A 26,387-nucleotide genomic window follows, 5' to 3' on the forward strand; every position below is an offset into this window, starting at 1 on the left:
AATATGTTACGTAACGATTCAAATTATTTAATTTTTAGTTAGTTATAAGTTAAATATTTAGATTATATATTTGAATTTGAGTCGTTGCGCGGGCATTTCGCCATTTCACCGATGGAGACAGCGGGCCGTGCACGGTGCTAGTGTATGCGCGCTGAGTATGAGAGAGCAAGTGTGAGAATTAAATTTATTTTATAATTTAAAAATACAAACCATTGATCTTGTTAATTTTAAGTTTTTGTTTATGATTTGGGAACAGTTGGGATGCATAACCCAGCGTAACATTATGCCCCAACAATTGTCTAATATATTATATTATTTAAACTTGTCATCCGACTAAGGATGTTAGTTCTGGTTTAGAAAAATATTGACTGCCGGGTAACGGTAAATCGATACCTTGGCTATATTCCCGACGTCAATTTTATAATTTTTAGATAATTATTATTTTAGTTATTGGATAAAATAAAAATAGGCATAAGTTATAAATAGATAGTTCATACATTAAATAATTATTCATGTATCATTCAGGTATTGTAGGATTGTCTTTATATTTTATATTTTAATTTGAAACTAGGCCCAGGGCTGATAAAAATAATCATAATAGTAATTAAGGGCGACGGTGGCGCCAGGTGGGAGACGACCAACAGGTGGAGGTTGGGGTAATTAAATTAGAGAGATACGGGGTAGCATTGTGTGTGGACGCTGTTTTATTCGTACTACCGTGCATTTATTATTTATTTTGGGAAAATAAGAGAATAGTTATTGAAGTTCACCGGGTGAATTAACTGACATATATTTGTTTCAATCCATATTATTTTGGTTCCTGGTGATTATTAATTTTCAGTAAGTACTTTGAATTTCTTTCACGGCATATATTTTTCACGTGATAACTCCCCCCCCCCCGTAGTTGTTGGTCGCCGCGGCGAGGGAAATTAATTTGTTCATAATTGATTACTGAATGATACATGATTAATATTATAAATAATTGTCGTTAATTATTGTAAGATATTTCGTTTATTATTGTTAAAATATTCGGATATTTCTATATATATATATTAGTGATGTAACGAATATTCGCATTCGCATTCGCATTCGCCAATATTCGCATATTTTTCGATATTCGCATTCGCATTCCTATTCGCAAAAAACGATGCGAATATTTAGCGAATGTATTTAACAAACAAAAAGGAAATTATTATATGGTTGCATATGAAATGATAACACAACTGATAAGATTTATATATTTTTATTTAACCATACTTGAATTTAAAAAAAATATTATGGAACAGTCTTGGTAAGCAACTAAATTAGAAACACTTTCTCTTTTGTTCTTGTTAGTCTAATTAAAATATTAACAAAATCACAACTTAACTCCACCACAGAAAAAATAATGAATGTCCATGCCTTACATACATTTTGAAAAAAATCTAAATCTAAATTCAAGTATCTTTTGTGAAAACAGAACTTCAGAGATCCAATCAAATCTAAGTATAACATTAATTTATAACCTTTTTGGCTTTAATTATATATTTTTCCATCCCACTATATATTTTCTAAGAATTGAATATGATAATAAAATATAAACTTAAAAAACCAAATAATGAATACTTGACTATTTGTAAATAAGCTTTTTACAAAAAAAAAAAAAATATTTATTTCTATTTAAAACAAAATTAAAGTTATAATATTCATTATGTTAACATTTGGTTTCAATTGCACATTTTTTCACTAATTTTCTTTTTCTATGAATTAAAAATAATGAAATATAAACTACACAATTATAGTTTTGCTAATAACAAGTTGACACAGTTGACTATTAAAATAATTAAACTCGCTGTAACTTTAAATTCTTAGTAATTAAATTGAAGTAAAGGAATGTTAAATTTTAAAAATAAAAGTTTTGAAGGTCTTTCTCCGTGCAGCCTGTTTCGGTGAGGTGTGTAGAGAAGTCCAGCTCCACTGAAAACTCTTTCACTGGGGACACTTGTGGGTGGAGTTACCAAATATTCTCTGGCTACAGGAGAAAGAATACCATATTTATTGCTATTAACTTTCCACCAAAGAAGTGGGTCTTCTTCATTTTCAATACGTTTATCCAATACATATTCATTAATATTTTTTTTAATTAAAACTTCTACAGGATTTGGAATTTCATTTTCTAATTCTTCCTCGCTTTCACTTGAGTCCATCATCATTTTCATAGTTTCTTTTAGTGATACAGATTTTTCTGAAAGACTGGCACTGGAGCCAAAGTTTTCCTTAACCTGATTAGTCATTTTAGGACGCTTTGAATTTGAACATGAAGGAAAGCTTAAGTCTTCATTTCCAATTAAATCCGAAATATTTTTCACGACCTGATCTTTGGTTGAAGGATTTTTGAAAAATTTCGATTTGTACCTAGGATCAATAAAAGTTGCTGTAGCAAATAATTTGTCGTTTTCCAAGTGAGAAAATCTGTGATTCATTTCTTGTTTTAAAACGAGTATAGTTTTTCTAATGCATTCTTCAGATGCATCATATTCATCAATCACCTTTTCCAGGGTGGCCAATAACGGAATCACAGACGATATGGAAACATTGGCTGCACTTAGTTCTCGTGTTATTTCTTCAAAAGGTTTAAGCAATGTAATTAATTTTTCCACAACTATCCATTCATCTGAACTTAGTTGTGAAATTTTGTTGTTAGTGGAAGCATAAAGGCACAGTGAATCTTTGTTTTTTAAAATTCGTTCTAACATGTAAAAGTTGCTATTCCATCTCGTAACACACTCTTAGATTATCTTGAGCTTTGGTTGATTAAGTTTTTCTTGTAGATTAGCAAGTTCATCTTGAGCTACATTAGAGTGGTGAAAATGTGTTGCTATCTTTTTACATTTGTTAATGACTGCAATGATAGATTCTTGTGACTTAAGCCCTTCCTTAACAACAAGTTGAATTTGGTGCGATGAACAATCAATATTTTTAATATTTAATAAAGAAATACCTTTTTTCATGTTAGTGCCACCATCCCTAACAATACATAATACCTTTTCTTTGGGAATTCCCCATGATGACAACATAGTTTCTAGCTTTACGGCTATATTTTCTCCTGTATGTCGCCCATCATTAAATACTTCAGATTTCAAAACAATCATTTTTCTTTCAAAACTTTTGGTAATTCCGTGACAAGTGAAACTTATCAGCGATACCCCAGAGCAAAAATCAGACCAGATATCAGTTGTAAACGCTAGTTTTTCAAATGATTTGATTAATTCCAGAATTTTATCTTTTACCTTGCCATATAATTTTTCGCAAATTAACGAAGTAAAATATTGCCGAGTTTTTAAATTATACGAGGGGCACACTTGGTTAATCAATCTCACAAATCCAAGGCATTCCACAAAGCTAAATGGTAAGTCCTCCAGTGCAATCATTTCGCCAATTAAATTATCCAGCTCCAAAGACTTAGTGTTGTTGTTATCCCATTTTTTATTTTTTTCGATGCAATCACCTAAAGATATTTGCTTAAGATCGGTTTTGGTACATTGTCACGAAGAGGACGCCAAAGAATTTATTTTAGCAGCACCTCGCTTTTCATGCTCTCTTCTTTTCAATTCGTCATATTCATTTTTGTGTTTAGTTTCTAGGTGATTTCGCATAGCACTAGTGGTCCTGCCTTTGCGCGAGTACTTTTTATCACACAACTTGCAATTTATATTTTCAGCATCATATATTGTGAAATAAGTCCAAACTTCGCTAACACGTGCTTTACTCATGTTTTTATACCACTTTGTCACTTGAATATCAGTTAAATTTGGGAAATGCAATAACACCAAACTAACCTCAAATCAAAACAAAACTTTTCGAATGAAATTTCTGTGACTAACTTCGTTCATTCAACCTGTATCGGCTCGGCTATGTTCAATTTAAACATGGCCGACACGAAATGTCAAACATTTTGCGCGCGCTTTATTTGAAATTTAACATTCGCATTCGCATTCGCGAATGTGAAAAGTCCAACATTCGTTACATCACTAATATATATATATATATATATATATATATATATATATATATATATATAAGTTAAATACAACGTAGTGAAACGTTGCCGGTATACATATATATATACCTATAGTATATATATCTATAGAGCGCATACAGTACTTGAGTAAATTCCTCAAGTACTGACATCATCACTTGGTTGAAAATTCTCGAAGTATTTAAAATTATTTGTTTTTTTTGTGCTCACTCGAAATATTTGCAGAAAAATATTAAGCATTATTATATATATTTATTATTATTTAAAATAATTGAGTGACTTTACATTTTTTTTGTTTCTTTTGATTTATTTGTGTACCCCAGCGGTCTAAAATTGTTATTAAAATTTTTATTTCAAAATTATAAATTAGTTTAATACAGAAGAATTTATGATTTTGAGTGTGAGTGAGGATAAATTCCGTATCTTTCTCTCTCTCACAAGTGCTGAGAAATAATAGGAAATAAAAAATATTGTTATTATTTATGATTTTGGGAAAATTGAAATGAAATAATTGTTTCTTTTATTTAATATTAAAAATTTATATTATCAATTAAATTAAATTATATTTGTTTTGGTTAACTCAGTTTATATAATTGATTGTGATATTGCGATATTATTTTTGGTAAAATAACCAGGCATTATTGTTATTGATTCAACGAAACTAAATATTGTGAAATATTATTTTATACTGTTTATGAAAATTAAAACTCGGAAACCAACAGCTGTCGGGGAAAGTTTAATATTTATTTCTCTGGATCTTTTCCTACCGCTTAATTTCATTTTTCCTGATCTTATTTATTACTTTTATGTAATTATTAATCATATATTTACTAATTTTTGTTTTCATTATTTATTTTATTTCTTTTGAATGTTTATCCGCTTCGTCGTGAGTCATTTGCTCGGATCTTTTCCTCGTAAGTTTTCCTCCTGAATGATTTTTAATGCCTGCGTGCACTAACCCAGCCTGAGGAGCTGGTCCAGGCACGACAACAGTTATTATTTATATTTTTACAATTATTTAAATCTATTATTTTATTTTAATTTGATCTCGATATTTATCATCATTTAATATCGTTTATTATTATTTATTAATAATTTTGAGATTACGCGTGGGTGACCGCATACGCTATATTAGGCTGTTCCGCGTCTCCGTCGCGAAATTTCAGCAAGGTATACGCTATAAATATAAATTGATTAAAAGTCTTCACGCTTTTCAAAGTGAAATATCCTTTAATACTCCACGTTTTTGGTGGCACAGGTCAATATCAAAATGAAATGAAATAATGTGATTAAAAATAAAATGAAGATAATTAATACTGTAACGGTGCTAAACAGTTGATATTAGTTCACGACTTACAATGATCAAGGACCGATCCAATAACCTGGGCTCACGTGACCGAATGCTAAATCGTGAGATCATTCCTCTAGCCACGAACACCGTTAAGTGTCTGGAGTTTAGTATGGTCCAGAGTTTGATTCCTAAAAAAAACTGATGAGCTCAAGTCCATGGTCTTTTTATATAGTCCACATATGAAAAGTGGTTGTAACTTGTTTCCCATATAAATAGACTCGGACCCACCCGAAAGTTTTAGACTCATGCACACGTGTGATCCCTGGGAAATAAATTTGACTATAAAGTACGTCGAAGACTCTGGCACCTTTCTGTCACCGAGCAGTGCTCGTGCAGGAAACCATACATTTAGGGATTTCGATTAGCTTTCTCTTATTTCCAAGATTCACATACAGTTGCACATGAGTTGGATTGTCTATAGTTTCAAGATGAGAAATCAAAGAAAAGAGAACTGCTTCTATGCTTAGATTCTTGGATGGAAACGGATACAGAAATTTTAAATGTGCATTAATGAAAATTCCAAGAAAAGAGAAAAATATAATACGCGTTGTCCATTAATTAATTAATGTAACGGGACCGTTAATTTCACCTCCGTTTGATGGGAGGCCGATACCTTACTCTTTTGGGCATACTCGCGCTGCGTAACCCTATTTGTATTTTATGACTCCACCATATATTATAAAAGCGAAATATGAGCATATGCTCACATTAGCTTACCCATTAGGCATGCAGTGCATGTGGGTGTCTCACGCACAGCCACCACGAGTCTGACCTCACATGGACCCAAACACTCCTCCCATCTCAGGAAATAAAGACTCTGGTCGAAGGGGGGCTTGGAATGGGTCCTCTATGGTACCAGACTTCAGCTCTGGTCAACTGCTTACGTAAGATAAGTAGTGGGACACAAGTTCTCCCCAACCCATATGGGTTACCTCCACTTATAATCACTAAGGATATAAGACAAGCCACTATATACATTCGCCATCATTTGTCACCTAGTGTTCACTTATCTCCGAGCTTTTTGGGGACGCCATTAGTGTTTTAAGTCATAAAAATGGCGACAATAGTTCCACTTGGGAGTTGTCCATTAGTACAATACGACTTAATTGTAAAGTGTTGACAATGCTCAGGTAGGTATATAAGTCCAATATAAATTACGGCGTCAGTAAGTCGGCGTAAAAGGTTTACGTTGTTACGGCGTAACATGCAAAAATACGGAAATGATGTATAATTGAATAAATAAAATGAAATTTTTATTAACAAAAAACTCAGCATATCAAAGGTTAGATGAGTAGTCAGAACTTGTTGATGGAGACGAAAGGATCGCAAATTTCTCTTTTGACTACTTATTAAAAAATAATAAGCCAGCTAATAAATTGAGCCATTAATCGGACAATGATAAGCTCCCTCATGCTTGCAACCTAAACAGTACTGCTTTCAACTAATGCCAAGCGACGCTCTTTCGTTTTTCTTTAGGAATTTAAGTATCATCACTTCGATAACCTTTACATCTATGCATCGTTGACTTTACATTTAACTATCAATTCACTTAATCTCTCCGCATTCCTTTCGAGTATTGACTAGCCCCAAATAACATCAAAATTCATTTAAAATTTTAAATAAACTTAAAAACCAACTAATAATTATTAACAAAAACAAGGTAATATAAATCTATGATTGACACACTTGACAGAAAATAAAATCATAAATAACGCTTAATATACAGGAGTAACTATTGCACCATAACCCAAGAAGCTTATTAGTGAAATAAATATTAACAACTTAAGACGCAACATTCCAATATATTGACAAAGAAATCAAATATGATAACAATTAACTAACTACATAACATCAGACAACCATAACATATTAGAGTAGAGCATATAAAGATAATAATAATTTCTTAACATCCCACGGAGAATAATTAATTTCATAGTCAACTAACTATAATAGCAGGATTAATTAAAATCGATCAGGACAAAGACCACAACGAGGAAAGGAACGGAAGTGTTTTGATTGTAAAGGTATTTATTAAAATTTTTCCAGGCAGTAAGCCGGAAAATTTTACTAAAATACATAGTCATACGTCTGGTAGCGTCGCGTCTTAATTGATGGTCCGAAGTTAAATAAATTAAAATTCGTAAAGTTAATAAATTAAACCGAAAGTAAATTATATAAAATAATTAATTAATAAACTCCAGGCAGATAGCCGGAACTATTACGTAGTCAAATATTTCCAGGCAGGTAGCCGGAAATATTCTAAAATCTTCCAGGCAAGTCGTGTAACTCATGTACCAGAAACAGCAGAATCTAGTCACAAATTGCTAGTCGTAAAACTAATTAATCATAAGTAAATTTAATAATAAAATAAATATAACAATTATAAATAAAATTAATAGTAAATTGTCTCAGGTAAAAAGTTGTAAAAGGTCCGCGGTCAAAGTCACGGATAAAATAATTAAATAAGGAAAAATTAAATTAGTTAATGAACAATAAATTATTAATTAAATCAAGGAAATAGTTAAAGGAATTAAGTAAATAAAATAAGAATAATTGTTGTGATAAAAGGTACCTGAAAGAGGCCGTGTGAAAAAAACGGATAAATTGTAATGGCGGAACTTTGAGTTTTAGTATTTGGGTAAACGAAATGATGAAATTACTGAGTAAGAAGCCGCGATATTATTGGAGTAAAATAATTGGTAGTGGAAGTGAAGATGGACCAATAATATTTGGAGAAAATTAAATGATAATTAACAAATTAATTAATAAATATTTAAACTTTACAAATTAATTAATTAATTTAAATTTGAGGGAAAATTAGATTATAAAAATTCAGAGTGTGTGAAAATAAAGTCCAGGAGACTGAGTGAGTGTGTGAGAGAAATAAATAAAGATTTTAATAAAAAAATTTATCAATTAAGTATCGCGAAGGTTAAGCGACTTTTAAAATAATTGTGTGTGTGAATGTGTGGAAATGCCAAAAGTACTTGGCCAGTTTTAATAAAGAAAGTATTTCGGGTATTAATTAAATTAGGTTTAAGTGAATTACTGTGGGTTTATAAATTATAAGTATTAAATATGAGGTTTATAAGTGAAAAGGTTATAAGATTAAAAAAAGGTTTTAAGTTTGTAAAAGGTTATAAGGTTATGAAAAGTATCTAAGGTTTATAAAAGTTATAAAGGTCTGTAAGGTCTATATAAGGTATAAAGGTATAAAGGTTTATAAAGGTCAATAGGTTAAAAAGGTTTATTAAATAAATAAAGGTTTCAATTGTTAATGGAAATAATTGAATTATTTATAAATTATCCTTCCTCATCCTTCTTTTACAATTAAATAAATTACACCAACCCTGACGATCTAAGATCCGGCTCTGGGAGGCCGTTATCACTTCCAGTGGCGCCCTTAAAAAAACGTAATTTAAGGACGACCAGAGTAACAGTATAGCCCTGTTATAAATTATATAAAACAAACAAAAAAGATAATTCTCACTCGGTTACAAGATTGAGTTTAATCTAAGCAATAATCATTCATACCTGACTATTTTGCCGTAAGCACTTCATAAAAATTATAAAAATTTAATCCCTGAGGGTGGTGAATTTTTATAAACCAAAACAAATCCGAATAACTAATATGTGAGTTAAAAATATATGAATAATAATTAATAAACAATACTGATTCTTAATCTAAACAAAATAAACAAATCATTCCATTTAAATTAATTTTAATAATATAATAATAGCAATAATATTAAGCTAAGTTATGTCTCTACTGGATAGAGAGAAAGAAAGATACGGGACTATCTTTACTTACATTTAGATAAAATAGATTTTTCTAGCATAGTAATGATTTATATAATAATAATTGATAATAAATTAATTAATTTCATTGACCGCTGGGGTATATAATATCAATTTAAACAGAACAAAACAATAATTTTTAATGAAATGAGAAATAATAATATCTTCAATATTTTCCATAAATATTATTACCAAGATATAATGAGTTAAATGATTATAATAATGATCCGGGAATTTTCCATCCGGATAATGACATCATTCCTTGAGGAATTTCCTTTCTCAAGTACAGTAAAATCAAAAATTACTGACCGAGTCTCGCAAACGTCAGCTGATTTAGTATAGCTATAGAAATGTATATATATATATATATGTCGGAAAGGTACAATAGCTGGGTTTTTCCAAGGGATGTTGGAAAATCCCAAGTATATGTAGTTTATTACTAGCAATAAAAACTTGGTATTACAATTTTATGATTTAATCCTTTTGGGTAAATTTTGTCAAAATTATTTTAAGTCTTTTATGACGACAGACTTAGGCTCGAAAGATCACATCTGTGCATCTAACGTAGCCACGATCGAGGGATAGCAATACCGGAGGATAAGACTGAAGTAACTACAAAATAACGTACCCAGAGGGCCCTCAGAATAATTACCTGAAGGGGCCACTTATTAAAAATAGTTTTTGGAGACAGTTCTCTCTGAACACTTATCAAGAACGGTTTGCTATCTTGCGGATCGTGTATTCGTTCTCGTGCCTAATTACGTCGTCGCAAACTAGCACATAAATAACCGTAGAATATTATTCTGATATTACATATTCATTATATCATTCGTTTAGTGTTTGAATATCATAAATATCGTTAATAATTAAATAATCATATTGTCAAATAGTTAAGTGTAGTTAAAAATTGATATTGTGCATTATTGTTAATCCATTGTTGTTAAGGTCGATTTGATCTAGTTGTAAGCTGTGTATTATTTGTAAAAACTTTAATATCCATTTGTTATTAATAAAATAAAAGATGTCTAGTGATAATAATAATGGTGATGCCTTGCAACAACCCAATGTTATTCCGACATCAGAAGTGGGATCAGGATCGTCTGCCGCATTTTCCACTGAGCAATTTAAATTACTTTTGGAAATGCAAAATAAAAATCTCGTGGAGTTGATGAAGGCAGTTACAAAACCAGCGTTCGGGAGTCGTAGTATTTCACTACCAAAATTTAACCCGGAGAGTTCAAACGCGGACTCATCTGCTTGGTGTACGACAGTTGATATGTGCTTAGTGGAACGTCCTTTAGAAGGAAGTTCATTAATTATCGCACTAAGCGAAGCTCTTCAAGGTTCCGCGTCTGCTTGGTTGCCAAGTGTGTTACTCTGGGATAACTTGGGCTGAATTTAAAGATCTTTTTGTGGCAAGATTTACCGGGATAGAAACTCCAACAGCGACTCTGATTAACCTCCAGAACGGTCGTCCAAAAGACGGTGAGTGTTTAGCGTCTTACTCAAGTCGCCTACTGGCGTCACTCACGTCAAAGTGGAAAAATTTAACCCCTGAAGAAATCGCCGTATCAGTTGTTCTTGCACATACATCGCAATTTGACAGTCGCCTACAACGCGTGGCGTTCACCACGGAGATCAAGTCACCTGTTCAACTGCAGAAGGAGTTAAAGGCTTTTTCTTATACGCGCAAGAGGTCTGTGCCATCTCAAGACGACCGATCGTCGTCTGATTTTAAGAAATTTAAGCCACTACCACCGATTAAGTGCCATTCGTGTGGTAAGATGGGACATAAAAGCATAAATAGTCTCTCAACGGCAAATAAGAGGAAACCAGAGACGTCTTCAACCAACCAAGTCGGTGTTAAGCATCTTCCGACGTACAACAAGACCGTCACCTGTTTCAAGTGTAGGGAAGTTGGACATATTGCTTCCAAATGTCAATCCGGAGCCAGTGGGGCCTCGAAGAATAATAGAAGCAAGGAATCCAACGAACGAAGAGTCGATTTCTGCACAGTAGAAGCTCCATCAGGTTTCTTGATACATCGTGGTGAGTCGTTTTCATTTTGGTTCGATTCAGGAGCGGAATGCTCGTTAATTAAAGAAAGTTATGCCGATAGATTTACGGGTAAAAGAGACAATATGTTAATAATTTTGAAAGGTATAGGAAATGTTGGTGTAAATAGTACAGTACAAATTTCGTCTGAAGTAGTAATTAATGGCCATACGTTAGAGATTTTATTTCATGTTATCCCTGATAATTATTTAAAATGTAACATTATGATTGGTCGTGAAATTCTAGGTCAAGGTTTAGATATAAATATCTCGTCAGAAAGTTTTAGTCTATCCAAAAGTAAAAAAGTTGATACATTCGATAAAGTCGAATCTGATAGTAAAATAGATTTTAATAACGTAGATACTGATGTTAATGATGATAGTAAAGAAAAACTCATTTTAATTTTAAGAGACCATATGGATTCTTTTATTCAAAGTTTTCCAAATACTCGTGTTAGTACTGGAGATCTTAAAATACGCTTAGCAGACCCTAATATAACTGTCTAAAGGCGACCATACCGTCTCAGTATTGAAGAGAGGCAGGTACTAAAAGAAAGGATAGACGAACTATTAAAAGCAAATGTTATACGCCCAAGCTGTTCACCTTTTGCTAGTCCTATATTACTAGTTAAAAAGAAAGATGGTTCGGACCGCTTATGTGTTGATTATCGTTCGTTAAATGATAATACTATCGATGATAAATTTCCGTTATCCCTGATTGCTGATCAGATAGCCCGACTTTCTAATGCTAAATACTTTACGTGTTTGGATATGACCAGCGGATTTCATCAAATCCCTGTTCATCCAGAATCCATCGAGAAGACGGCGTTTGTCACGCCCGATGGTCAATTTGAATATCTGACGATGCCATTTGGTCTGAAAAATGCACCGTCTGTTTTCCAACGAGCTGTTACGAAAGCTCTTGGGGATCTCGCTTATCAATGGGTCATTGTATACTTAGACGATATAATGATTATTGCCTCAATAATCGAGGAGGCGTTAGAAAGACTCCGAGAAGTTATTCAAATTCTTATCAAAGCCGGGTTCTCATTTAATTTCTCTAAATGTTCGTTTCTTAAAACCTCTGTACAATATTTAGGATATGAGATCCCTGCTGGAGAGGTTCGACCCAACTCTCGTAAAATAGAAGCATTAACCACGTTACCTGCACCCCAAACAGTAACTCAGCTGAGGCAATTCATCGGTCTTTCATCTTACTTTCGTAAATTTATCCCTAAGTTCTTGCAGGTAATGAGGCCATTGTATCGACTAACATCAGGTATTAAAAGGAATATTGAATGGACAGAAGCCCATGAAAACATCCGTCGAAAAATAATTACTGCGTTAACTAACGAGCCAGTCTTAATGATCTTTAACCCAAATCTTCCTATCGAACTGCATACGGATGCTAGTTCCGAAGGCTACGGAGCCATATTAATGCAAAAATTAGATGGTTCAAATCGAGTCGTCGAGTATTATAGTCAAGCCACTAGTCCAGCAGAATCGAGGTATCACTCGTATGAGTTAGAAACGTTAGCTGTATTTAATGCCGTTAAATTCTTCCGTCACTATTTACATGCACGGTCATTTGTAGTAGTAACAGATTGTAATTCATTAAAAGCCGCCAGGAAGAAAGCCGATCTAACACTAAGAGTTCATCGCTGGTGGGCTTTCCTGCAAATTTTTAATTTTGACATTGTTTATCGGGAGGGCAAGTGTATGGCTCACGCTGACTTTTTCTCTCGAAACCCTGTCGTAAAACAACCCATTACAAGTCCGAACAATATATAACGTATATTTATCCTGTAAATCCGCGACGGAGACGCGGAACAGCTCAATATATCGTATGAGGTCGCCCACGCGTGATAAATAAATAATATTAAATAATAAAGAAAATAAATGAGTTTAAATATTTCCCTCAAACAATATTAAAATTATAAATAATATTTGAATGTCGTGCCTGGACCAGCTCCTCAGGCTGGGTTAGTGCACGCAGGCGCCAGACCGTTTATCCTGAAACGAACAAAATTTAATTCAGGGGGAAAATCTGCGAGGGAAAATCCGAGCAAGCGACTCACGACAAAGCGGACAAACAATTGAGAAAAATAAAATAAATGAATAATAATAAGAAAAAAAGAAAAATAATAGATATATAATAAATAATTATATTACAAATAATAAATAATATCAGAAAAATTAAATAATGCAGTAGGAAAAAGATCCAGGAAAATAAATATTAAATTTTCCCCGACAGTTGTTGGTTTCTATTTTAATTGAAACAGTAATCAATATAATTAATAATACTTTACAATAAATAATTTTTGTTAAATTAACCACAATAATGACACTCGATGGTTATATAAAAAAAAATAATAACATTATACAAATTTAACCCAGAATGAATATAATTTAATTTAATTAACACTGCCAATTTCATTATTAAATGAAAGAAACCAATTATTCTACTTAAATTTTTCCAGACAATAAAAAAGAATAATAATAATAATTTTACTCTATTTAATCTCTCAACACGCTTGAGAGAGAGAAAGACACGGAATTTTTCCTCACTCACACTCAAAGAGAAATAAATTCCTCTATATGAAACAAATTTATAAATTTTAAACTAAAAATATCAATAATAATTTTTATGACCGCTGGGGTACCAGATAATCAAAATAAAATAATACACTGCTATGCAATTATGTTAAATAATAATAAACGTAAATAATAATTGATAATATTATACAGATATTCTAAATAAAAATAGAAAAATAATAATTATATTAACTCGGGAATTTTTCATCCGAGTGCTGACATCAGTACTTGAGGAATTTTTAAGTACCGCGTGAGTTGTATAGCTATATATACTACTAATATATATATATATATATATAAGTGTGTACCCGCAACGCTTTACGCCGTTGCGTACGCTTTATCAATATATATATATATATATATATATATATATATATATATATATATATATATATATATATTTAATTACCAAATATTTTCACCAACATACGAAATAATATTTAATGATAATTAATAATAATTCTCTCGTGTATCATTCAGTAAGTAATTATTAAATACAAATAAATAATTTTCTCCGCGGCGACCAACAACTACCGGGGGAGGCTAGCACGTGAAGGTATATTATCTAGCGAAATAAATACAAAGTACTTACTCAAAATCAGCAATAATCAGCAAAAATAATAATCAATATTATAATGATAGAATAATAATATTTAGTATTTAAATTAATTCACCCAGTGAACTTATTTTCAACAAAAAAAAACTTTATTTCTCAGCGACCAAAAAAAAAAAAAAAAAAACTCACGTCCGTACACTATGCGTCTCCGTATCTTTCTGAAATTAATTATCTCAACCTCCACCTGTTGGTCGTCGCACATGTGGCACCACCGTCACCCTTAATTTTTATTATAATTACTTTTGTCAGCCCTGGGCCTTACTTAAATTAAAAATATAAATTATAAAAACAATTCCTGGACATCTGAATGATACATACTTAATTAATTAAATATATGACCTATTTATTTACAACTTATTACTATTTTTATTTTACCCGGTACTGAAATAATAATTATTCAAAATTATTAAATTGACGTCGGGATTATAGCCGAGGTATCGATTTAACGTTACCCGGCGGTCAATTTTCTATGATATGATAACCATTGTTGGGGCATAATGTTGCGCCAAATTGCGCATCCCAACTATGACAAAATTATAAATAATTAATTAAAATTTACAAACATCAACCGTTTGTATTTTTAAATTATAAAAATAAATAAATCCACACACGTGCTCTCTCATACTCTATGCGCATGCGCTAGCACTGTGCACGGACTGCTGTCTACATCGGCGAAATGGCGGAATGCCCGCGTAACGACTCAAATTTAAATATAAAATTAACATTTTTAACTTAGAACTAATTAAAATTAAATAATTTGAATCGTTACGTGACAAATATAACAGAAAAGCGTATTAACTTAACGGAAATCACAGAAAATTGGCTTTTAGTGGAGCAACGTCGTGATACCGAAATTTGTCAAATAATGAAAGATTTGGAAAGTGACGAACTGGCACCCGATGTCGCTAAAACGTACGAATTACGGTCCGGATTGCTCCATCGTAAAATTCAAAGACGAGGTAAAACACATTGTTTACCTATTATTCCTCGTGCATTCAGGTGGTCAGTGATAAACCATGTCCATGAGTCTATTATGCATTTGGGCTCAGATAAAACCGTCGATAAAATCTGTGAATATTATTGGTTTGAAGGAATGGCAAAATATGTCCGTAAGTTCGTCGACAATTGTTATACCTGTAAAGTCTCCAAGTCTAGCTCAGGTAAAGTTCAAGCGGAGCTCCATCCTATCCCTAAAGTTAGTATTCCTTGGCACACAGTGCACATAGATATTACAGGTAAGCTGAGTGGCAAGAACGATTCGAAGGAGTATGTTATTGTTCTGGTAGATGCTTTTACTAAATTTGTATGACTATATCACACTCGTAAAATAGATACAGTAAATACTATAAGAGCCTTAAAATATGCTATATCTCTGTTTGGCCCTCCGACCCGCATAGTAGCAGATCAAGGTAGATGTTTTACAGATAAAGAATTTCAAGAGTATTGTGTACCCCAAAATTCAAAATTACACTTAATAGCTACGGGTTCTAGTCGAGCTAATGGTCAGGTTGAAAGAGTAATGGGTACTCTAAAAAGTATGTTTACTGCAGCCGAGACAAATGGAAACTCATGGCAGGCAGTTGCAGATGAGATCCAACTGGCAATGAATTGCACGACTAATCGAGTAACTAATGCTAGTCCCTTAGAGTTGCTAATAGGTAGAGTAGCCAGACCTTTCGGGATGGTAGTTGACCAGGTAGATAAAGAAATAGATATCTCTGACGTAAGGCAAAAAGCAATTGAAAATATAGAAATAAATGCTAAGTATGATAAGTCTAGGTTTGATAAAAATAAAGCCAAAATTATGTCGTTTGAAGAAGGAGATTTTGTGTTGATAAAGAATAGAGAAAGAAATCAAACAAAACTTGATCCAAAGTTTAGAGGTCCATTTGTAGTGGCGGAAATTCTCGATGGTGACCGATATATTTTAAAGTCGTTAGATAATAATAGAACATATAAATATAGTCACGAAAACTTAAAGAAAATGCCGGAAAGTCATATCCCTACTGAATTAGATATCCCAGATGATCATGGAGGTGACGAGGAGGAAGCTACTCAGGACTCTGAGACAGAGTCAGAAGCCACAGGGGGAGAGACCAAGCACTAGTGGTAGTAGTTAATAGTCGTACCGTTTGAATCAGGCTGTAGGTCGTACTGGCAAACTAAGGATGGTTTGGCCAAGTAGCGATAGGCAGTAGATGATGCGGTTACGAGAAGAAAAGATTTTTTTTTTGGGTCTGCCCACCAAGCTGTAATCGTAACTGCAAATCCGGAGTGATTTGAATCAATCTTGGTTACCAAGATTGTCAGGGCGCGAGGGGCAGTTGGTGGGGTAGCAGAGCCCTGAGATAAGAATACGAGCCGAACTACATGTGTCAATGGTTGACAATGTAGTAAGAGTTTTGAATGATAGTGTGCATAGTTGAATAACTATGTGAGTATACAGTTTTGCTATATATGGTATATAGTTGCAGACCACTGTGAGTGCTAGGGGTCTATACCTGAGGTGGTGGTTAATGTAGCCTGCATTGTGTCGCTGGGATATATATTTGTAGAGACTTAGAAAACATTCTAAATAAATTAAGCCTATCAAATTCCATGGTCGAGAGTTTCTGTGAATTGAATGAGTCTCCAAACAAAGGGATAGCTGTTAGAAGGAATAAAAGTTTGAATGCATAAATTTTGTTTTTGTAGATGCACCCTAGGACGTGTGATCGTCAGGATGGCCGTGTCGGAAATGTACAATAGCTGAGTTTTTCCAAGGGATGTTGGAAAATCCCAAGTATATGTAGTTTATTACTAGCAATAAAAACTTAGTATTACAATTTTATGATTTAATCCCTTTGGGTAAATTTTGTCAAAATTATTTTAAGTCTTTTATGACGACAGACTTAGGCTCGAAAGATCACATCTGTGCATCTAACGTAGCCACGATCGAGGGATAGCAATACCGGAGGATAAGACTGAAGTAACTACAAAATAACGTACCCAGAGGGCCCTCAGAATAATTACCTGAAGGGGCCACTTATTAAAAATAGTTTTTGGAGACAGTTCTCTCTGAACACTTATCAAGAACGGTTTGCTATCTTGCGGATCGTGTATTCGTTCTCGTGCCTAATTACGTCGTCGCAAACTAGCACATAAATAACCGTAGAATATTATTCTGATATTACATATTCATTATATCATTCGTTTAGTGTTTGAATATCATAAATATCGTTAATAATTAAATAATCATATTGTCAAATAGTTAAGTGTAGTTAAAAATTGATATTGTGCATTATTGTTAATCCATTGTTGTTAAGGTCGATTTGATCTAGTTGTAAGCTGTGTATTATTTGTAAAAACTTTAATATCCATTTGTTATTAATAAAATAAAAGATGTCTAGTGATAATAATAATGGTGATGCCTTGCAACAACCCAATGTTATTCCGACACATATATATATATATATATATATATATATATATATATATATATATATATATATATATATATATATATATATATATATGTATATTAGAGTGGCCCAAAAAAACCGACTATTTTTTTTTTCGAATCTCTTATTAAAATTTATTAGTTTACGATGTTTTAAGGCGCCTCTCAAAAAATCAGCACGATAAAAAATTTAAGAGGTTGCTGACGAGTTTTCAAAATATCAAAAATGATCGAAATTTAAATTCTTATTTCAAATCCTTATCTTTCTCGTGGCAGTAATAGTTTATACTTGGGAATCATGACTACGCTGAAAATATAAGTCCAAAATTTAAATATTTAAACCTCGCTCAAGAATTTTGAATGTTTCCAAGTGCTGTCCATTGGTCGTTTTCGAGCGACCCTTAAATATTTATAATAAAGCTTCTGGATTTTTTCACCACCAATTTGCATCACAATGAATGAAAATATAACCCGAGAAGTAGAAATAATAAGTTATTTACATACTTTGTTATTTTTTAATTCAATTTTTAGGTTTTTTCACTTATTCAAAACTTACTAAATTTCATTGTTGAAGACTGTTCTGTATATTTTTGGTTATGCAAAAGTTATATTTTAGTGAAATGACAATAATTAAGTTATAGGAAAATATAAAAATTAATTCACAGTAATAGTCACATATTATCAGTTAATATTCAAAATTCTTGAGCGCCGTTTAAATATTTCAATTTTGGACTTAAATTTTTAGCATAGATATGATTTTACAAATATAAACTATTGTTGCCACGAGAAAGAAAAAATTTAGAAGTAAAAAGTTCGAATTCCAATCATTTTTGATATTTTCAAAATTCGTAAGCGACCTCTTGAAAATTTTTTATCCAGCTGATTTTTGGAGAAGCTTTTTAAAACATCGTAAGCCAAGAAATTTTCATAAGAGACTCGAAAAAAAAAATAGCCGATTTTTTTGAGCCACTTTAATATATATATACCCTATACGCAAAAGCTAACAACGTCTGCAGGATATGTACATATATAGATATATACGCAGTTTCAATGATCGGTAAAAATTATACAAAAAAAAAAAAAACAATCTCGACAAAGAACTCTTATTATTATTACCATAAGTATATGTATCATTCAAGATAATTATTAAATTAATTAAATTATAATAATCATGCGCCAGTTTTCAAGCAGACTGCTGTCTTACCGCCAGCATAATGTTGAAATGCCCGCGTAACAATTTAAATTCAAACTTGAAAATTAAATTTCTTTACTTATAACTAACCAATAATAAATGAATTGAATCGTTAAGTGACAACTCTCAAACCTTAATTTCAACGGACAGTCTGTAATTAACAATTGAAAATAAGCCTGTTCAAACGTAAGTGATACAATTCGCGTGGACCATGGAGAAAGACTACTCGGTCTCAGCACGCCAAAGACCAATGGAAGCAAGCTCTACCCCCTCCAGCCTCAACTAAGACTTCTCATTGGCAGCTCTTAACGTTTCCCTCTCTCTTCGAAAGCCAACCATCTCATTGGAGCGCGGATACCGATTCCTCTGTCGAGAACATTCTAGAATCCGGACTCTCGGGTATAAAAGAAGGAGATCTGAGAGCGGCAGCGCATTTGAGCCAATGATTCTGTGCTGAGATAACGCGTTGTAAGCATCTAGAGAGCAAAGCTAAAAAGTTAAAAAGTGACAAGTTATTATCACTAGTGAATGAGCGAAAGTTGTCGCAAACACAACGACTCACTCTTGGGCAGTAACCCAGCAAGCGCTACTGTAGTTTCTAAACTTCACCAAGACAGCTTGTTGAAATTCTTATCTGAAGCCAATAAAATCTTCCGGAAAAAGAAGAAACACTGACGACATTCATAAAAACGCAAAATAAGCAAAACTAGTGAGTCAATTCCACATAGCAACAAATTTGAATTACTAGCGAATGACAATTTCGATCATGGAGACGAGATGATACAAGACACACCATCAGGGCAGCAAGACACTCAAAAAAACAAGAACAAAGAGACGTCAAACTACCAGTAGTCGCTGATATCACTACAATGCCACAACCACAAATCACAGAAGACATGAGGCTAGTCAATGTGTTCCATGCGTTTTGGTCCCCGAACGAAATATCCCCGACAGAATATCCCCAAGACAAAATATCCCCGAGACAAAATATCCCCGGACAAAATATCTCGATGACAAAATATCACCATGCAATACACAATTTTTTTTTCAATTTATATTCTGATTGTAAAAGATCAAATACTCGGATATTCTCATGTACTTTACATAAGAAAATCGAATCAACAACTTATTACAAGTATATAATATTATGATATTTTTATTATATTACGTAAGTTCAACATTATAAAAATATTTTCTTATTATTATTGTCATCAACATTTATACTTTTGAACTTATTTGAAAATAGACCAACACATCTGCTTGTTATCGTGCTGTGCCCTTTTTTCACGGATTTTATGTGTGTTTATTCGAAAATAAATTCATACGAATGTATGGAAATATACATATAAATTTATGAGTTTTTTCAAAATATACACTCAAGCCACAAATTAAAGGAACGGAAAAATTTTAGAAATTTCTTATTTCTTTATTATTAATAAGACTGTAACTTCGTAAAAAACAATTGTACCGGGACCGTGGACTCTCAGAGAAAAGAAATAATTTAGAAAATTTTTGTCTCACTGTATTTTTCATGTTTGTGCAATAGCTAAAGCTCCAAAAGAATTTTGATGACGATACGCCAAAACTAGAAATTTCAAGCTATAAAACGCATTTTTTGAATCCCGATACGATTATTTTTCACGAAGTTACAGTCTTACAAAAATCAATAAGAAATTTCTAGAATTTTTCTGTTCCTTTAATTTATGGCATGAGTGTATATATGCAAATTACTAGCAGCGTAAAAAATTAATTAATAATCAAGAGAATATTTTATCTGTCACGATCGAAGTGAGTAAAGGCGATGGGAGAAAGGGTGATTTTAAATTTATAACTTAATGTCGGAATGCTGATTTTCCCTGTTCTATAACTCAGCCAAGGAGTTCGATTGAACCTCACGTGGTTAGTGTGAGAATATAGGAATTTGAGCACCGATTATAAATTAATAGATAAATGTATAACGTTCTCCTCTATTTGACGCGTCTTACGGTGGAGTGTGGTTGGCGCTCAATAGCCGTTATGGCTCTCCGCTGGTGAAAAATACCTCATAATATAATAATAACAACCAAAAGTCCCACCTGGAGATATCCCGAATCTCCCTGGACTCACAGCTCTGCTCAGGCTGAGTTAGATAACCTAGTTGGGCGCCAGTTCGTGTGCCCCACGAACAAAATTAACTCAAAAATAAATACAACGGAGAAAAATGAAAATAAAATAAATGACAGGGTATTAGTTTCAGATTTTAGGAAAAGGAAAGCAAGAAAAAGATAGCAGTACTGTAAATAAATAAGATTTAAAGAAATACTGGGTTGATGACCATTTGTTTCAACTTATATTTAAAATAATAAATTATTTAATCAATGGTATCGCATACTCGAACAATATCAAAATCAGATAATACTAAATCACTTACAAAGTAATACGGTATGCATATACAAATTATACAGAAAAAAGTAATGCCATATAAAAAAAAATCACTATATTAAACGCAAAGATAATTTACTGCATGTATTTCTCGCACGTGATATTAAAAAAAATATATGATTAAGTAATAATAATCGCAAATAATAAGTTAAAAATTATAAATTATCGTTTCACTCGCATGTAATAATTCAAATATAAATGAAAAATAATCTCGAAATAATTTTTAAATATTTCCAGTAAAATAATTCTCGAAAAGTTTCCACTGGTGCATGTTACGCAGTATTCACAACAATCTCAAAACAAATTAATACTTATAACAATAATTATTTAGAAAATCCATAATAATTATAAAATAATATTTATAAATTTTTGGTATCACTCGCACGTGATAATTCGAAAAATTAATAGTAAACACAGGTAAATAATAATCTCAGCAGCAATAATTCACATTAAAATAAATGATAATACGGATCAAAATAAATGATAATTAGTAATTATTGTCGCATATAAGAATCAGGTACCAATAATGATGTCACTTATTTATCAATAATTATCGAAACCCAGTCGCATATAGTTGGATATAGGCAGAAAACAATATCCACTACGTGAAATACTAATAAATAACATCCAAATATTTCCAAATCACTATTTGGTATTATTAACAATAATAACTAGATTCGTTTATTTCGTTACTATCCACTGGGTTCAATAATCATTCACTTCCTCATATGCTTGAAACTTTCATTATTACTAGAAAATCGCTATCTCTGTTACGCGCACGCAATTGCAAATGGCCACCAACGCGGAAAAGCAAAATTACACGCCAATGAATTAATTCAAAGGTACTTACAGTCGTCGTTGTAATTAAAATGCGTACCGGTTCTCTTTGGTGCCACAATAAGTGATAATTATAAACTCAGCTATTAGCAATTCAACTTTGCACTGTTAGTTAACAGAAATTGTTATATTCATATAACCAAAACCCAAGTGGCGTCTCAAATAATAACTTCTCTGTAGCAACAAGCACACACCCTGCTCGTACAATGTTTATCCCACGTCTGACCATAGCAGCACGTGAATTTCATGCCGGTACCTCGGCCGACACCATTTTATATAGATATCTCACTTCAACCAATGGAGAACTATCTCTGTCGCATGTTAATTTTGACTAATACCAACGACAACTTACATGATGTCAATCGTGTAACTTTGCCAATTCCCGACGTTAAATGGCCAACTGCTCCTCGCATTATTGATTAAAATTACTATAAAATGCAAACTCAATCAATGATTTATGCATAACAACTCTGAATTAATTTATAATATAATAAATTTGTCGATGACAACTGTTGCGTCGGCGCGCACGCGCCGACCAACCACAATAAATACAGGCATATGAATTAAATGCATGATCACTTCCCCAGCATCCTGAAATATGATTAAACGCGTGTATTCATCAGTGAATTTACTTGATTAATATACAATTTATACATAAGGAAACTTCTTAGTAAAACTAACATGATAATTAAAATAAAATTATACATGTAAACAAAATAATCATAATAATAATGTATGGAAAGACGTGTGAGCAGCGTGTGCTGCCATCTGTTGCTCACCGACCTGATGTGAGACCGCCGCGATATTTAAATATCGTGACAAATGTATGAAATTATTTTTATTCTGTCATCCAACCAAGGATCTGCAATCATGTGGCTGATATAAGAATGTTATAATTTCGTGTTGTTTTATAACTTGTTTGTCTATTTGTACCGAGCGGATGTACTATAGACTGTCCCAATCAATGACCTGCGTAGCGCTAGGGTAGGCCATGGATTTTCTAAGCGAGAGGGATGTTTGGTCGATGAATATGGGCCCTCGAGAAGACCGTGTTCTTTCTCTGTCTTACTTTTAGATTTACTGTAACTTAAATTACCAGCACTCGAATGCCAGAGAAAAGGACAGTAAATGAAAAGACAAATATATACAAAAACATGTGTAGTATATTGACAGATTAAATTTTACAGATATTATTATAATGAACTTACCCCAATAGGTTGATATACCTGCACACACACTCACTTCAGGTTCACCAATTCGAATTTGTGTACACAGGAGTTTACAATGTTTTTATAATATTTATCGAGGTTCACAGATTGAATCTTTTCACGAGAAAGCTATGCACGCTGAACCAATAGGCCGGCTTTGCTTTCTAGTGAATTTATGATGATATGTATATATATATATTATATATCTTTAAATGATTTTTATAAGAAGGATTAACTATTCCCGAACAAGGACTCCGGTAGCCTAAGCCGTGGACGTCACTTGAAAGGGTTTGGTTCATTCTAATGCGAACTCAAACGATTTTACTCTAGGTATCCAACCTAGGAGTCTAGATGCCTAGGCGTAGGACCTCACGAGGAAAAGTTTTAAGAATAAAATTTAAGTCACGTAATTTATATTTTAAGTAAAAGAATCGAGTTTCGATTATCGATCTAGGACCCCCGGTTGCCTAGGCGTGGAACGTCAGGAGAACGAATTTCGAAATCAACTCAGTGAGTCTTACTCGTGGATAGATCCGACAAGGGTTTTGGTTACGACGGTAATGACTGATTTTGATTATTTTTCCGGGGTTTTTATATGAAAAGGTTCGAAAAAAAAGTGGGACCGAAGATGCCTCTTGCATGATAGAGAGGATGGGTTGAAGACAAAGAGGACAATAATACAGAAGGGTTTGATTTCTTTTGGACAGCTGAGAATGACATTTTTATTACGGGAGTTCTTGGGATTTTATAGTTAACAGGATGTAAATAGAAAAATAAGTCCGTGGTGGACTGCTTAAAAATAAAGTATAAAATATATAATGACATTTATGGTCGATATATTACATACTCTAGGAAAATATAATTTTAAAAATAATACAAAATTGAGATGAAAAATCTTCAGTGATAGGCGAAGGAACGGAGGGGTTTCGTGGGGGACCATGTGATTTTTGGGAAACTGCATTTTTACGATGACATTTATTACCAATATTTTAGGTGATTCCGAGAAATGCAATTAAAATTTAAAATAGAAGAGCTTTCTATGGTGGAAAAGGGAAAAGTAAGAATCCGCGGAAAACCGTGAAATTCTGTAAAAAAAATGTTTCTTCAAAATATATAGTGACATTTACTACCGATATTTTAGACACTTCTGAGAAATGCAATTAAAAATTAAAAATAAAATAAAATTGGAGAAAGATTTCTAGGTTAGAAAAGAAATAGTAAGGATCCGCGGGAAACGTGGGGCTCATTGGTAACAAATGGTTTAAATAGAAAAGTCGTAAAAATTTAAGTCGAACAAGAACAAGAAAATGTTTTGGCAAATTTATTGAGGCCTTTACGATGACTTTTAGGATGACGAGGGACTCGCGGCCGCGGAAGACTCAGAGAAATCTTTTCGTGAAACATCTGGACGACATTGAGTCGGTGGATTCTTCATAAGGGATCGGCTGTGATGGTGCAGCTGTGCATAGAGAAGAAAAGACGTACTATTTTCTAGTTGCTTGTTCTTATCTACGTCTCTCCCTGTTGTAACTTGACCGTTCATATTTGCATACTTTTCTGTGGGAATTCAGAGCAAACCTAACATGCGTCGTAGATACCCATATATAGAAAACGTAAACATATGTAACACACACATATGTACAAAACTCATGCACATATGCGTATGTACGGATACTCCTATATTATTGTATTTTTGTTGAGTGTGCTCCGAATTTCCCAGGTTAATTCTTATAAAATATAAAAATAAGGGAAAAATTACTGAACTTAAGGTTCAGTTGAGTGGTGACTAAGGTGTACCGATTGTTACATATCAAAAGATCATTTTGTCTTAATGATATTTTGTCATCGAGATATTTTGTCTCGGGGATATTTTGTCTCGGGGATATTTTGTCTGGGGATATTTTGTCGGGGATATTTTGTCTGGGGATATTTTGTCCGGGGATCAAAACGCCTGCTACCTAGTCAATGAGACATTGCCGAATGTAAGAATGAAATACACACCAAATAAATTAATCTTCTACACAACAACAGAAGAAGAGATTACGGACATTACAGAGAGTTTACAAAAACTACAGCTCGAGTATCACACATGATCCCGCAAGGCACTACTAGACAAAAAATATGTTATGAAGGGACTACCACCCACGAACGCTAAAAGAATTAGTGATGACCTCATTAGACATGGAAACACACCAACAAAAATATGACAAATGAAATCAACCCCTGAGTCAACGGGCAATTATGCCACCTACTATCTAGCTGTTGCTCATGACACTGACGTACCGAAAATCTTCAAAATAAAGACCATGGGTAGTGTTTGTTTAAAAATAGAAAAATATAAAAATCCAAAGAAGGTTACACAATGTTATAACTGCCAACGCTTTGGCCATGGCACTTCTAACTGTCACAAGAAATCTCGATGCGTCAAATGTACTGGAAACCACCAAACCAAAGAATGAACGAAAACAAAAGAAACAAAACCAAAATGTGTCAACTGCGTCGGCGAACATCCTGCCAACTACTCACAGTGCGCCAGCTACCTACAACACCTACAAAAAATTGGAGCAAAAAGACTTGGACCAGCTACAAGTAACAAGCGAGACAACACTCAACCTGCAGCGCCAACCAACGATATCCATAACTTCCCAAGATTACCTAGCAGCGTCAACCCTTGGAAGCATACAACCCCAGGTAGTAAGTCTAATGATAACAGCATAAATAATAATCAATTCATAGATGACATTAACAACATAAAAGAACTTATAAATGAATTAAAAAAAAAAAATTTTAATAATTTATGTGACATCAAATCTATGCTCGTGTTACGTCTAACATACAATCAAGACAAATATTATGTA

At 32.9% G+C, this 26,387-nt stretch overlaps 1 protein-coding gene across 1 annotated transcript; it reads right to left on the reverse strand.

Moving 5' to 3' along the window:
• Window positions 1-1,725: 1,725 nt before the first annotated feature.
• Window positions 1,726-2,735, reverse strand: LOC103574400 (zinc finger BED domain-containing protein 4-like). The gene is made up of 2 exons (XM_014440618.2): window positions 2,030-2,735; window positions 1,726-1,739 (listed from the first exon to the last, which is right to left on the reverse strand). Exons 1-2 carry the CDS (start codon window positions 2,733-2,735, stop codon window positions 1,726-1,728), a joined length of 720 nt encoding a protein of 239 aa, XP_014296104.2.
• Between the last annotated feature and the right edge of the window lie 23,652 nt (window positions 2,736-26,387).

This window comes from Microplitis demolitor, chromosome 2 (genome assembly GCF_026212275.2).
Source record: "Microplitis demolitor isolate Queensland-Clemson2020A chromosome 2, iyMicDemo2.1a, whole genome shotgun sequence".
NCBI lineage: Eukaryota > Metazoa > Arthropoda > Insecta > Hymenoptera > Braconidae > Microplitis > Microplitis demolitor.

Bases quoted from the DNA above. Each gene is read 5' to 3' on its own strand.
- LOC103574400 (XM_014440618.2), bottom strand. From the start codon at position 2,735: ATGTTAGAACGAATTTTAAAAAACAAAGATTCACTGTGCCTTTATGCT.